The sequence below is a fragment of the Siniperca chuatsi genome, linkage group LG18 (assembly GCF_020085105.1).
Source record: "Siniperca chuatsi isolate FFG_IHB_CAS linkage group LG18, ASM2008510v1, whole genome shotgun sequence".
NCBI lineage: Eukaryota > Metazoa > Chordata > Actinopteri > Centrarchiformes > Sinipercidae > Siniperca > Siniperca chuatsi.
In genome coordinates this window covers 15086346-15101825 of record NC_058059.1, presented here as the reverse complement: position 1 = coordinate 15101825, position 15480 = coordinate 15086346, and the positions used below count along the sequence as shown (strand labels likewise).

The window sequence follows — 15480 nt, the reverse complement described above, 5'->3', positions numbered from 1 at the left end:
GGTAAGCCACAAACCATATTTAGCATGTTATGGAAGAAAAAGGCGCGGTCCTGGGCCAATAAAGTGGAGGAAACCTTATTCTGCCTAATGTAATGTGTTTTTCGGGGGTGTGCGTTGTGGTTGGCCCGATTGGTATTTACACTTTGTCGAAGATCTAATCAAGACTGTTTGTTTTAAATGGCAAATATCGACTGGGAGCATTGATGTATCGACTGTTTGGCAAATAGTAGAAAGCAGTAAGTTGAGTGGTCACAGAGTGGGGCCTGCATGCAGCACGTTGTGGCTGAGACGAGCAAAGCTAAAAAAAAATAATAATATTAACTGGACAGGATACATTCAGATGAACGAGGCAGATTAGTTAAATAAAGTTTTCTTTAAAAGCTGCATTTGGCGGTAAAAAAATTGCTTCTTAAATAATTCTTAGTCATTTATAATATATTTAGAGCCTATTAAGGCAAAGCCTAAAGTGCATCCACAGGAAGCCACATAACCACAGATATGGGGCTGTTACTTAAAACACAATTTTTAAAACGCATTTAGTGCTTCTAAGGCAAATAACCGGCAGTGTACTAAATGTGAAAGTGTGAACAGTACTGTGAAAACAGAAAACACACCGAACAGAAGAGGCCTGGAGGTTGATGCTCCAAATCTCTGGAGCCAAACTGTCACGGATCAATCACGTGGCCCATTAGGTGTTTCTATCGTTTTATTTTGTACATTTTTTTAAATAATGATTTTACTACTTTAAAATAGTTCTGTTTTTTAACGATAAATGATTAAATATTTAAACTAAGATTAATCTAACAAATAATTAAAAACGATTAAAGTTTTTTTTTAAAATATATTACCTCGAAAAGATATTTTCTTATTTCAAGTATCTTTTTTTAAAACGTCCTTATTTTGTTCTCAGTTGTAGACTCACACACAGCCAATGTGTGTGTGTTGTTGTTGTTGTTGTTGAACATGAAAGGCTAACCTTTCTTAATTCCAGGGGATCAGTGCATCGTGTTTGCTCTTGCAGAATGGACTCTGCTAGTCTCTGCTACTGTTTCTCTTTATTTAATTTACAGAATACCGGTGGCCTCTAAATTACAACCGATAATATTTGAAGCCTGTTCTGCACAAAATGCATGATTTGTGCACCTGTGTTTCTGCGTTTTAACAAACTAAATGCATAACAGGAATGTGTTTCCCATAAAGAGCTCCTTTTCAATAATAATCAGCAGGCTGGAGTGTTGTAATAGAGCTGAGTCCTGTAACATTTTGAATGTGGCGATAGATGCTAAAATAGAGTTATTTGTACTTGCAGGCTGTAAGCTTAGCTTTCATTAGTTTGTGCAATTTGAGCTGTATATAGTGTTTTGTTCACATACAGCTAACATGCATTGAGCCTCAGCACTGGATTCACTGCAGGAAACTGTGGGAGCCTGTGGGTGCATCAGAAAACAAGATGGAGAGCAAATCTGGCAACAGTTGCTTTTAGCATAAAAAGAAAGCAGGCAGGTGTCACTTTATTTAGCCTACATGCACACAAATGTTTAATTATAACGGTTAAAATTGTGTCAACATTAGGGGAAATATTAGGACTAAATAAATATTTCCTTTAATGCAGGGATGCAAGGTAGTTTTGCTCTTTTTCGTTACAGAAAAAAATAATTTCAAAAGGATCATCCTGTCAGCCTGAAAGGTATATATATATATTTAAAAAAATACTAGATCAATGCTATTATGTAAAATCATAGTCTGGTAGTTAATTTTTGTTGGCTAGTGTTTACTTTATGGCTGTTTACCGCAGACCGGAGATCATAGGCGCTTTTTACACCCAGTGTTGTGACCTGAACTGTTCCGAGTCGGTCTGATACACGTGTGTGATCTGATGGTGAGGCCAGGCCGACTCTCTCACCCCCAGCATCGTCACCAGCTCTCTCCTGCTGAGCAGTCAGCCAGTCAGTGTGCAGTCTGTGGACGTGGACTAAACCATAAACCGTGCAGGCCCAGGTAGTAGTCCAGACCCTGCAGGACTGATGGAAGACCACCAGTATTATTAACAGAGCGCATATACGTGCTAGCTGAAGCTGAGAGTCAATTAAAAAGTGGGTACAAATCTGATTTGCACCTGATTCGAGTCTCATGTAACATAATGTATAGGCTATAACAGATCATATGAAAAAAATAACAGCCTACATAAACTTTGAAACATTTGATGTTCCTATTTGGTCCAAACAATTAGGGAAGAAATGCAACATTTTAAAATGGGGGCCTAGAAGAGCCATCAAGCCTATACACACACATGCAGAAACATGTTTTTACTCATCTCCTCACTCTGTAATTCACACACACTCAGTATCCCAGGCCTGCACTGGCTGACAGAGCCACATATTCTCCTCTCTAACCCCCTCGCAGCCTCATTAGCATTTCCTTTCTACCGCCATTATCGGTCGGTTTCCCGTTGCAAATCGGACTCCACAACCGAGAAAAGGTTTTAGGTCGCCCCGGGCGATCATGGGAGGGCATCCCGGAGGCTAGACCTCGACCTCCCGCAGTGGTCCTGTAGTTCACCCCCAACACACACACACACACACACACACACACACACCGCTTATGAATATTCCAGCTGAGTGGGGCTATAGGACGGTAAAATCTCCCTCAAGTCTCGTCTAATCAGCCTAAAACTGCAGTGTGATCACAGAGCATGGGCTTAAATCGATCAGATATAAGCTATCACCGGGAATTATCGAAGCGTGATGTAAAATCCTAATTGGGAAAAGCATTTGGCTACAGGGCTCTGTGTGCGGCGCAGGGTGGTTCGGATCGGAGTCCAAAACTGGACTTCATGTTGACATTGTCGAGAGAGTTTGTGAAGTGCAGAAACACACAATGTGGGTTTGGGATTTGTAGAAGAATAACATTTTCATGGGAGAACAAAAATTATAACACTGACGACAGTCAACATATAGCAGTAGAAATTCACTACAAAAAGATTATTTACAGCAAATGCAATATTCTTCGTAAATTAAAGTGCGAGGGTATAATAATTACATTTTCCTAATTTATGTTAACCTATCTTTAATTCGTTATTTCACCGCTGTGTTTATAACTGAAAATAATCCCTCCGGCCAGGAATGTAAGGAAAACAACAATGAAAAAACGATTCTGACACTATTTTTTAAAAAGCTTTTAATCTTTTTTCATTTTGTGAGGAAAAATATCAGAAGCATTTAGAAGAATAAAACATATTTTAAGTTAAAAAAAAATGTAATCACATGGGACCCAAAAAAAGAGGAGGGGGGGGGGGCATTTTAACACTTCATTTGAACCCCCTAATTAGCATTTCTAAGCACTATATTTACATTTAATACATTGTTTATAGTAAGCAGATGTATATTTTGAATTGTTTATTGTCAACAACTGTAACCCCACATGTGAAGCATCCATAACTGGTTGCTGGTGTATAAACAAATAATGAATGAGCAGTTAGAATTATATAAAATATGTCTTCATAGGGGAAGTTATAATTGTTGACAAATACATGAATAAACACTTAAAATGTACTCATACCTGCTTACAACTGCATTACAGTGTGTTATGAATTTATTAAATGTTTATATACTGCCTAGAAATGCTAATTAGGGGGGTTGAAGTAAAGTGCTACCTTTTCTTTTATATTCTCGTGAACTGAAGGTCATTAGACCCCAAGATAAGGTCATTTTGTCTTTCACAGCTTCACATGCTGGAGGAGAGGATGCAGGGAGATTAAGGTTTACACGCCAGCTGTGGTATTTACACACCTGTGAGTTGACCAGTACAACCAGAGCTTCCTGTGACTGCCCTTTAAACTTGTCCAGTTTGATTTTAAAAAATGTTGGTATTTATATTTTGGCAAGTGTCCACAGAATTCCTCTCACAGTTTCCACATTTTTCTTGGTAACCATCTCTGAATTTCCACTCATTCCTGCGGTCCGACATCAATCACCTCAGATGTCACGGTTCATCCCCAGCGTCCAATGGGGTGGCGTGTTGCTGAGATGTGGGGGGGCGGGGGGTGAAAGAGTGCAGAGGATGTGGTGAAAAGGTAGTTACAGAGATGTCAAGGATATGTTTGTATTCCTTAATTCATTTTCTATCCTCCATGAAGAGTAGAAATAAACACAATGTTGTCTTGGTCTTGTAGTTGGTAGTCCAGCTCCCCCTGAGGTTTAGAAAACACAAAATATTCAATATTCAAACACCTCTACAAGTGAAAGGAGACATATCTGTATTTACCAATAAAAATATGTGTATTACTCCTGTGTTCCCATTGGGGTCCAATCAATGAAAAACTTTTCATTTAATTTACATCCTGTGTTGCCTCCCGTAATTGAATCAATGGATTCAAATTGAAGCGTTCAGACTGTGTGTGCATGTAAATATGTGTTCAGATACGAGACCCCAAGGACAAACTTGCAGCTGCTTTCACGTTTTATGAAACATTAACTGACTCAGAGAAAATGAACCATCTCAGTATCAGTGAACATATAGGCTAACCTTGCTCTTCCTGATTTAAATGTCCACACAAGCATTTTTATATAGTTACAGGGACCTATGCATGAAGACATAAACAACTGTATGCACAATCTCCAAACACTTAACACTGTAATGGTGCATCCTGAAAACCTACAACATAGGATAAAAGAGCTTAAAATAAAAATAATGCATGTTTTTATAAACTGCTGGAAACACACACACACACACACACACACACACACACACACACACACACACTCTCTCTCTCTCGCTACACCATATGACAGTGAACACGGCTCCCAGTGCTCACCATTAGCTCCCAGTCTGCATCATTGATAAGCACCAGAATCCCAGGTCTCCTGTGGGAAAACACAGTTTGAGTGAGACACATTTCCTAGAGGAAACAGACACAAACACACAAACACATGCGTGTAAAAACATACAAAACAGGTAGAGCAGGAAAGGCTCCACAGATGTGCAGAAAAAGCACCCTTTTTTTTAAAAAAATCAAGACAAAAAACAAACTTTCAAGTTGTTACAAAATATGAAAACTAAATTAGTGAAAGAAACGCTACAACAAAGATTAAAATGATTCTTAACAAAAGAGAATTTCTTGGGCATAAGATTTTTATTTTCTCTCTGAATCTAAGCCTGTCTAATTAAACTGTATTTTGAACACACACACACATATATATATATATATATATATATATATATATATATATATACACACACACATTATTATTAATAATTAAATTCTGACTAATTATTACCAATTACAGTTTAGTCTTTACTTTTTTGGGGTGGTGGATTGGGACATAGAGGTTACTTATTTGTGAACACAGCCTGACTAACAGTTATAATCAAACAAATGTAGTTTGCAAAAAACAAATACTTGATGAATGCACCTGAAAGTAACTAGAAAAAAATGTTTGGATTCTTTTACTGAAATCTTTTCAGATTTTTTTTTTTTTTCAATTCATTGCTAAAAAAATTAAATCAAGTATGGTGTTTTAATTTTCAACACTTCACAGTATAAAAATAATAGTATTATGTCTGACCAATCAGTATAAGTGACTGCATGTGTGTGTTATGTTCATGTTACAGCCCACATAGGATCATAAACAAGCGCTTTGGGGTAACTCACTGCTGCTAATGCTATGTACATTTAAACTGCTCTATCTGCAAATATGTATAGAGCACTTGTATTACCAATCACGAATTCCAAAATTGTTTTCTGGCTAACAAGGACTGAAAGTAATGATGAGGGTTTTTGTTTTGTTTTTTTAAATAAAAGAGACATAAGTGGCAGAGGTAAAAGAGTAGGGAGATTGTGGGGGAAACTGTCACTGTAAATTAATGGGGGCCCAAAAATAACAGATGAAGCCTAAAAAAAAAAAATCACCACCCTTCAAAAGAGGATAATGGGGGAGGGTAACAACAGACACCTATGGGTGCAGTCTTCTTCAAACATGTTGGTGTTTTTTTCCTGAAAGCCACAGAGGAAACAGTTTAGGTGGTGAGATAATGCCTGAAACAGATACTGATGCCTCTCATACTGTTGAGAGTGAGCTTCTCTCCACCTTGTAGATGCTCTATGATGTCAGTGAGAGAGGACAATGTGAGAGGAACCTGTGAGTACAAACGTGTGTCTACACAAACGGCACACACACACCACCAACAACAGGGATGCGTTGAGAAAGAACCATAGAATTTAAAGAAAAGGCAAAGATTGTAAATGAATCACACACACCCATAGATCTTTTTTTTTTTAAATTTTCTTTAAAGATAATCAAGAAACACCTTGACGATGGTTTGCTCAAAAAACACTGTGTGCTGCCAACAAAGTACACACAAACACACACATCTAATCTATAAGGTTTATAGGTAGTCCAGCTTTTTCTCCATTCATTGGTTAGGTGGTGCTATAAATAGTCCCGCACAAAGGCAGCTGTAAAAGTCAGCTAGTCCTATAAGGCTGAGCTCTGGACCAACACACACACACACACACACACACACACACACGCTCACACACACACACACACACACACACACACACACACACACACACACACACACTTGCTCACAGGTAATCATCTTACTGAAACCCATAACCTGAAGGCTAGACTGTTTTCCCTCAGCATTTCAGCAGTTTTGAACTGCAGGAAAAATGCTTCAGAATGCTTCTCGACTCACTGTCTACTTCAGTTTCAAATTCTCAATACATTGAAAACTGTTCTTATAGAGCAATTTTTGATCATATATTACAGTCATATTTGGCAGTTAAGATTTTGTTCCAGTGGCGGTGTGATGTATAACATATCCTTTAAGTTTATATTGTTGTACACAGATCAAGTGTGTGTCAAGTGCACGCACACACTCACACAGAGTCTCCATGGACAAAGAGCTCGGGCCGTTCCTTCAGCAGGTTCCGTTGGATCCAGACCAGCAGCTGCTTCATGTCCCCTAGAAAACACACACACACACACACACACACACACACACAGACACACACAAAGCCCATACACAGGCAGACAACAGAGGTCACAGGTCAGGGGTTAAGGGTCAAGGTGCATGGTTCCAGCCCCCTGGTCGATGTGACGCGACAGAAGCCCCATGCGGGACGAGGCTGTGTATGTGTCTGTGTGCATGTATATTTATGAGTGTATGTGTATGTTAGGGGGGAGGACACTGGAAATGGGGGGAGGGTTGACTGGTGTCAGTGGCCAAGAGTGAACATTGTTCACCTTGGTTAGAAAGAAATAAAATTAATGATTTACATGTATAAATCTCGAAACGACTCAACAGATTAGAAAACAAAGACCATCTACAGCTGGACATGTAATTTTCAAAGGTTAAAATGAAAAAAATGTTTTAATATTAAGCCAGACATTTTCCAAAAGCATCTACTTCTTAAAAACTATAAATTAAATTATATTTCTCTCTAGCCTCACACTTGAATACTGAAATTTTTCAACGCAGGACTAATAAAATGAACAGAAAATCCAATTTCAGAATAATAATTTTCTTTGTTAGAGTCAAACATTAAATCGCCTGGGCTTCAATATCAGCGATGCTTGAATTTTCTACTAGTCTGACCTCCTGAACAATCAGATTGACCTTGTCTTAACAATAGGTTGAGCCTCACTCAGACCGACTGACAGACAGCCACAAAGGCAACGACAATGAGAGGTTTTAGGATAAATCCCCACTAAACAACTAATAATGAATATATTATAGTAATGGCGGTTGTTAGCATTAAGATTCAAGGTGGTGTAAGAGCTTTCGAGTGTCTGTGTATTAGTGCTTGGTGTGTTTCCTTACAAAACTGTATGTTTTCTCATGAAAATAGTGTAATAATATAGACACATTAAAACAACAAAAGCAGGTGAATGCAACAAAACACACAAATCTAATATTTTCTTGTGACTATTTCCTGGTTGTGTGTTCGAGTGTGTTTATGTTCACAGCTGTCTACTTAATGTATATGAGCACGACGACTCGCGATAACACTCGAGAGCACAGCAATTGCTGGTAGCCATATCACACACACACACACACACACACACACACACACACACACACCTTCAGAATTAACAGTATCGGCCTCCTTGACTAGTTTACACAGGAACGAAAGAACAGAGGAGATGAGGGATGGTAATATACAAGGAGAGAGTAAATAAACAGAAGAGAGAAAAAGAGCAAATACATTATAACAGAGCAAGAGAGAAAAAGAGAGCAGCAGATGGAGCAGATACGAGGGTTAAGAGAACGACAGTGAGTCATCCCAAGCCAGGTGTAAGGAGAGCGGTGAAGCCGTAGCAGGTAGGCGTCGAACCACGCAGGGGTTCAGGAGTTCAGCTGGATCAAAGGCAGAGCTAACATCACATTAAAACAGAGCAAAGACCACAGTTTTTTACATGAAATACATTCAGAAAAATGCAGGAGAAAAAATGCTGCATGCTCACAGTGGAGACAAATTTGGATTTTGTTTGACTTTTCAATTAATTATTCTATTATATATAGAATGCAGGCTTACATTTTGTGTTTGAGCACATCTAAAATTACTGAGACATTTTGCTTTCTGAAATCTTCCGAAAATTCACCCAAAAACCTGCCTTTTCCGGGCTTTCAGATGATGAAATTATACAGAGAGAGGGGTTACAATGGGATTCAAGTGTTTTTTTTTTTTTTTGGTTTTTCAAAACTGGGTCCACACATCTGACCAAAAAAAAATCTTTTTTTTCCATCCACAAAATCACAGAAATTATAGTGCTCCCATCTTGAACCAATGAACCAATGGCAATTACAAAAACAGATAATACGAATACCCACTAGAGATAAAATAGAATAAAATATAAACTAAGACAACACAAAAACATATTCCACAATACATATCAGAAGGCTTACTTGTGGCATTTAGCGTGTGATAATAAAAGATTCATGAAAAAAAAAAAGAAGAAAAAAGATTTCTAGAGGCACCTGCCCGGTCACTGTGGCTATGAAGGCAACAGACTGAGTGGATGATATGTGATGTATAAGGTGTGTGTGTGTGAGTGTGTGCATGTGTCTGCACATGCAGCTCCAAGCCTGTGTGAATAGTGTTCAGGTTAATTGCAGTGCTGTCAGCCAGCTCAGTAGTATAATGATAGTGCTAGTTTTCTACGGTTCCAGGCCTCCATATAAAAAAAGACAAATACTTCCCCTCAAAACACACACACACACACACACACACACACACACACACACAAAGCAGAGTACCAGGCAGTGAATTTTGACCTGCACCTCTGCGGGGCTAAAAACAGAACTAATCACTACAGCAGTCATAACTCCTTCTTTGTGGTGACTCTTTTCTTTGCTCTCTCTCTGCCTTTGACTATTGGTAATTTTTCTCCACCATTACCCCTTATTCGCTCTTTCATCCTCTCGCCCCCCATTTACTTTTTCATTTGCTCTCTCTCTCTCTCACACGCACATTCTCACACTCTCTTTAATTCTCTCGTAAAAACCTGCTCACCTCCCCTCTTCCTCTCCATCTCTTGCCTTCTCTTTTTTTATTTCCCTCCCTAAACGCACACACAAGCAAACATGTTCAAAGTTGCACACAGAAAATAAATATGTTGTCTTAGCTCAATACACAGGTCGGTAATAACTTTCATCAATTCATTTCATCATTCATCACTTTCATCAATTAAGATTTTTATAACAGAAACAGTCATTGGGCGCTGCCCTTTTAATGGCTTTCTTGTAAAAGGTTACACAAATTTACACAAACCAAAAAGACAGGCTTATATAAATTAACTGTATAAAAAAATGAAAGACAATGTAAAGAAGGAGGAGTTAGAAAGGTGAAAGGAAAGAACGACGACATTGAGAGGTGAAGGTTTTTGATAGCGCTTCGGTGTCCAGGTAGAAGGGGAAAAGAAGATCAGGGAACAAGAAGACGAGAGAAGGAAAATGTATCACAGGCTGCTAAAGCATCTTGGGATAGCTGCGTTGCATGGATGGAAGGAGACATGGAGGGAGGGGAGGGAAAAGGCGCCATTTTGACACTGATTCAAAACTGTGCCCGCATTTCTTTTGTGCCTGCAGCCCCCCCCTCCTTTTCTGTCTTTGTGCGATTATGACGGTCATGTGAGGGGGGGAATGAGCTATCCATCTTTCTGTTGATGCGAGGTGCTAAAACGGTGTGATCCTTAGACCACGGGGGTTGTTGAGAGAGAGAGAGAGAGAGAGAGAGAGAGAGAGAGAGAGGGAGAGAGACTTTCAGTCGAGGGTCATCAATCACCGGCTGGGGTCAAAGAGAAATACGAAGGATTCAGAACCAATTATATCTGCCCTCACTGCACCCCTTCTGTACTAAACACACACACACACATATATGTAACGCAAAAGTAGTTCGGAGCAACATTTTCAGGATCAGCAAACCTTGCCAGACGCACAAACAGTCTAGACTTAAGATCACAATGAGCAAATACAATCAGGAAATGTCAAAATGTCTGTGCTCCTTTGACGTCATAATTATGAACTTTGTGCACCACATGGCAAAACCTCGGGTTTTGTAGTGTTGCACATGCACATGCACACACACACACGCACGCACGTGCACGCACGCAGAGGTCGGCTAGTGCTGCAAGGTCATATCTGGCTGACATTCCCTGTTCTGGTCAACTTGTCTTTTTGTTGTCGTGGTAACGCCATGGATGAACACTCTTTGTTTAGTCAAAGACCAAAGACACATATTCCTCTCATTTGTTCTCTCACTCCGTAACACAGATACACACATATATATAAATACATTTTTTAAAAAAATATATCACAAGACATTTTAAGCTCTAGGTGACTGCCATTCACAGCCTTCGCTTTTCCCTCCCCTTATGTTCTCAATGACCTGGGTCCTCAGCTGGGTTTGGGAAATAAAAATCGGGCTGCAGGCAGGTTTTCCCTTGACTCCTCCATGTTGAGTTAGTGACCCATATTGGAAGGAACCTGAATCCCTCAGCAAAATAAAATCTAATCAATTTGGAACCTGAGGTGGAAAAGTTTTTATGAATTGAGAAATGAGCACGCGGCCGCCAAGTCAGCCGAAATGACCTCAGACAAGAAATGACTTTGAGCTCTGTCACCCTAATTCTCTTTTGCAACCCACAGAAAGAAAAACATAAACTTCCCTTTTACCCCCTTTACTACCCACATTCACATACATTGGTATTACCAGTGGGCAACATTTACAAGTGAAAGAGTCAGAAAGGATCAGTTTAGAAGCAGAACAGGCAGCCACACAGATGTTAGAGATGACGATGGAGGGAAGGAGGAAGAGGAAGAGAAGAAAAGGGAAAGTGATGGGAGGATAATGGTTTATGGGAGGAAGTTATGACATAGAAATGCTAAGGGAAAGCTATTATATTGATTATTTACATTTGTCTTAAATGCTTGTGAAGGGTTAATAATATTGCTTGCAGATTTTCTTGTTGTATGATACTAGCATAGTGTCAACTAAACCTCAATACATGTGACTCTCAAGTCCCAATTAAGATAAATCTGAAGTTATAATGTTCTATTAAAACATTGTTGTGCTATATCAGCAGTTATAATGCAGGAAAGTATGTTTTTAAAATATACAGTTTAATGTCCAGTTCTAAATTTAAGATAGTGTTTTAATTTCCAAAAGAATCGGCTGCTTTATGGAGCACCGCGTGTTTCCATAATTTACTGTTACAGCAGTGCTATGACAGCTACACTAAACAGATATAGCCCTGAAGCAAATCACACGCCACAAATTGCAAAATCTGTCCCCACCACCCAAATCCTAATATAGATGAAGTTCCATATTGTTCATATTTCATATTTAAGTACAATGTCAGGTCACTCTTGCAAAGGAGATAATGTATCTTAAAAAGACTTCCTGGTTAAATAAAAGTTAAATAAATAAAAAGTGTGGCAATTATGATCTAGAAAAAGAAACATTATTTGTCTACTGTTTTGAGATAACAGATGTAATTATGTGAAATCAGAACAATACTGATGGCTTTGCATTCATATGCAATTTATCTTTATATTACTACCACTCATTTCCAAACCATTCTCTAAGTAACTATTCTGACAAAGTTCTTGCATACCAAAAAGCCTCACTGGAGGTGTATAGGATTACAAACTCTTGACTGTGAAGAAAGAATCCTGCACACTATCGAAACGTCATTAATAAAGTGAATACAAGTGATGGACAGTATGAAGGATTCTTTGCTTTCTCCACAAACCATCCTATATGACATTTTTGAAAACATTTATCCTACCTGCCATTGGTTTCCACTCATTTCAGTACATCATGTGGCTGAAAACGTGATGTGTAATCCATCACACCGAACCTCATATCTAGTTTTCATTTAGTTAATTTAACAATCATCACATGGCAATGCAGCTAAAAACATGGATTTATTTGAAAAGTCTGCAAAGATTCATGCATTCATGTCCTGGTGGACTGAGGGTTGGCTGACTACACTGCATTAACAAACTGTTAGAAGATTAAAAACCTGAAGAATAATAATATGCAAAGATGGATGTTGCTGAACATGACAATGTAAATGTTTGTGTAGTAAATAGTTGAAAACATAACATATACTACCAGCCTGTGTGATTTGCAGTAAATGGACTAAAACTTGCAGAAACACTGGACGGGTCCTTTAAGAAGTAACTCTAAACACAACACTCACTAGGAACAGTTCTCATCCTTAGGTTTCCGGAGAAGCAGCCGTCTGACACTGTGTCACCACAGTCTCTTACACTGTAAACACAGCATTTATTTTAAAGAAAGAAATGCACATACAGGTGACAGGTGATACTCACAAGGCTCGGATTGGCTTGGAAGAGTCACATGATGTTCCTTCACACCATTAAATAGTAGCTCTGCTCCACCACTAGACAAAAAAAAGAAAAAAATAAGAGTCAAATAGATCAATAAAGTGTGTGCTTTTGTGGCATTTAGATACTTGTGGAGGATTAATCAGTCTATCAACACTGGCAAAGAACTAGTTGTCTGTTAACATAGCTGTGTTGAGAGTACTGGAAAATGAAAATACTGTTGCTGCTTAATACTGGCGTTAATTAACTCTCATGAGGAGCATCAAGACGACAGAACAGAGGTCAGAAGCAGACCATCAGTTCTTCGGCTGACAGGGGTATACAGGGTTCAAGCATACAAGACACTGATGACCAAACTGCTATGTCACATGAGTGGAAAACTGTTTTACTCTTAATGCTGACCATTACGTTTCAACATTTTCTATCTGAATTTGTGTTAATGGTGCTTAGGTCTAACAATTAAATGTTCGTGGTGTGCGGCTAAGGTTGGACGATGTATTTGTCAACCGTCAGAGATTTTGCCATACCGTTTATACTGTTACAATTATTCCTTTCATAACTCTGCTTGTATTGAGTCATTGTGGACAATGTTGCAAATCACTGAGCAGGGCAGCTTTATGACAATATTGTATTTTTATAGGATTTTTGCATCACCGTGATAAAGTACTTTGAATTGTCAGGTATTTAATTCAGTGGATTAGCCAAAAACAGACAGACATTCATGTCTGGTTATTTTATCCATGAATGTGTCAATTAAGTAGCACTTTATTTTAAAAGGTGTGTAATTTACTATTTTTTTCCTGGGAAGTTTCCTGGAAAGAACTGAAGATAATTTGATAGTAATTATAGGCACTGGTGGGCTTTGTTTGTATGAATTTCTTTCACAGTGACAGTTTATGATCTAACGCAGTTGTCCATAAGACTTTATAGGGTGCAAGAACTTTGAAGAGATAGTAATTATTGGGAAAATAAACAAAGTTAGTTAAAAAAAAATTAAATTAAATTAATCTCAGTTTTAAGTTATTTTAGTTAGTTGTGTTGAGTTTACAACCAGTTGGTGATCAGTTTGGCTTAAAATCTTAGTGACTGGAAAAACTGACAGAGATCCATTTAAAGAAATCCATTTAGACTTGATGTTGGTTGTGGTCAAGTCTCAAAGCATGTCTCAAGTAAGTAAATTCTCACAGCAGCCTAGAGCAAGTTAAGTCTCAAGTCCTCATTTTTGTGATGCAAGTCTGACTTGAATCAAAGTGTAAGGTCTATTTGGTTTTGCAGTTCATTGATTATATTCAGTAATGATGTTTTGCCAGGCAGACTTTGCACATCTGGCTGAGCTGCTGGAGGCGTCGGTCCGACATCAGTACGTGCTGATGCAGAGAGGGACGGTCTGTGTGCGTCTCATGGAGGACTGAGATAATCTCAGTTTTAAATGTTTTACAGGCTGCACAGTGCAGCATGGTCAGAATGAGAAGATGTTTAAAGTCAGTCAGCAGTGTTCACTTTCCTTATGTCCAGTTCTGTTGCTGTGTAACGTTATATGAGAGTTAGTGTTTTTCTTTCTGCTAATTTTCTAAATCGTTTTAAGCCAACACAAAACCTCTGTCTATTACTCTGTCACGTTAGAGAGAAGAAGCGACCACAAGATGATGGACATTTCATAAACAAACTCAAAACTATCAGGCAGCTAGCTGTTACACTGATTTGAGGTCTTGTTTAAATTAACGAAGGATAACGATACAAAAATAAACTAATACAACGGTCGCCCAACGTTTTGTTTCCGCATAACTGCCGACACAACATCAAAACAGGCAGACAAAACGATCATAAAGGGTTTTTAATTCGCCTACCCAAACTCCAGGTGAATCGCTGTGGGCGCTGCCATATTGTCGGCACATGCAGGAAGTAGCGGAGGGGGAAGTCGGACGTGACGTAATTATTTGCATACAGTTTTTCAAGACGAGACTTGATGATAATCAGCAAACTGAAAGCAAACTCGTAATTATTTTTGAATACAATTTATTTTAAAACGATAGACAAGTATATTGTTATTTAATTGATCATTTCCACCTCTCTCTTTCTTTCTTCCTTCTAGTATTCAAATTAAAATGTCCTTTATGGGCGTGAACATAATAAAGTGCAGTGTTGCTTAAAGCATGTTGTACAAGGTTTACAATTTATATATGATAATTCAAAATGTAAGAAAAAAAAGACAGCACTACTACATTGTATAGCCTCCTATAATGAAAGAAAATACAAAATCATTCTCTAATCCCTATTCACTATACAGTCCCCTTCATAGTATAGCCTATGTAGTGTAAGTGTGTAGTGAATGAGTGAATGATTTTGGGCACAGCCATGATTAGATGAAGTGTTGCAAAAATATGTAAAATTGTGTTTAGGTTATTATCTCTTTACTTTGTATTTAATCATTTTGTGTATGATTTGGTTACAGTGCAGTTTATAACCTTTTATTTAAAAAATGTTGCTCTGTTACATTGATTTTATATTATGTGTTATATTTCATATTGAGAACTTTGCCCTCAGTATGAGGAGTGTTTGAGCAAATTCACCTAAAGAGTCAGTTTTTCTTCGGATATTTTTTCTTTATTTTTATGTTTC

At 38.3% G+C, this 15480-nt stretch overlaps 1 protein-coding gene across 1 annotated transcript; it reads right to left on the bottom strand.

Annotated features, from left to right (window-relative positions):
- Positions 1-3299: 3299 nt before the first annotated feature.
- urm1 (ubiquitin related modifier 1) lies at positions 3300-14802 on the bottom strand. The gene is made up of 5 exons (XM_044174554.1): positions 14709-14802; positions 12847-12917; positions 6888-6969; positions 4814-4862; positions 3300-4189 (listed from the first exon to the last, which is right to left on the bottom strand). The coding sequence occupies exons 1-5, from the start codon at positions 14741-14743 to the stop codon at positions 4121-4123; spliced, it is 306 nt and encodes a 101-aa protein (XP_044030489.1). The 5' UTR covers positions 14744-14802; the 3' UTR covers positions 3300-4120.
- Between the last annotated feature and the right edge of the window lie 678 nt (positions 14803-15480).

What these genes read in the sequence shown, in the direction of transcription:
- urm1 (XM_044174554.1), bottom strand. Translation starts at nt 14,743, where the DNA reads ATGGCAGCGCCCACAGCGATTCACCTGGAGTTTGG. An exon ending in TCCAAGCCAATCCGAGCCTT is followed by an intron (nt 6,970 to 12,846) that starts GTGAGTATCACC and finishes TGTGTTTTCTAG; the next exon opens with GGGACATGAAGCAGCTGCTG. An exon ending in ATGCAGACTGGGAGCTAATG is followed by an intron (nt 4,190 to 4,813) that starts GTGAGCACTGGG and finishes TCTAAACCTCAG; the next exon opens with GGGGAGCTGGACTACCAACT.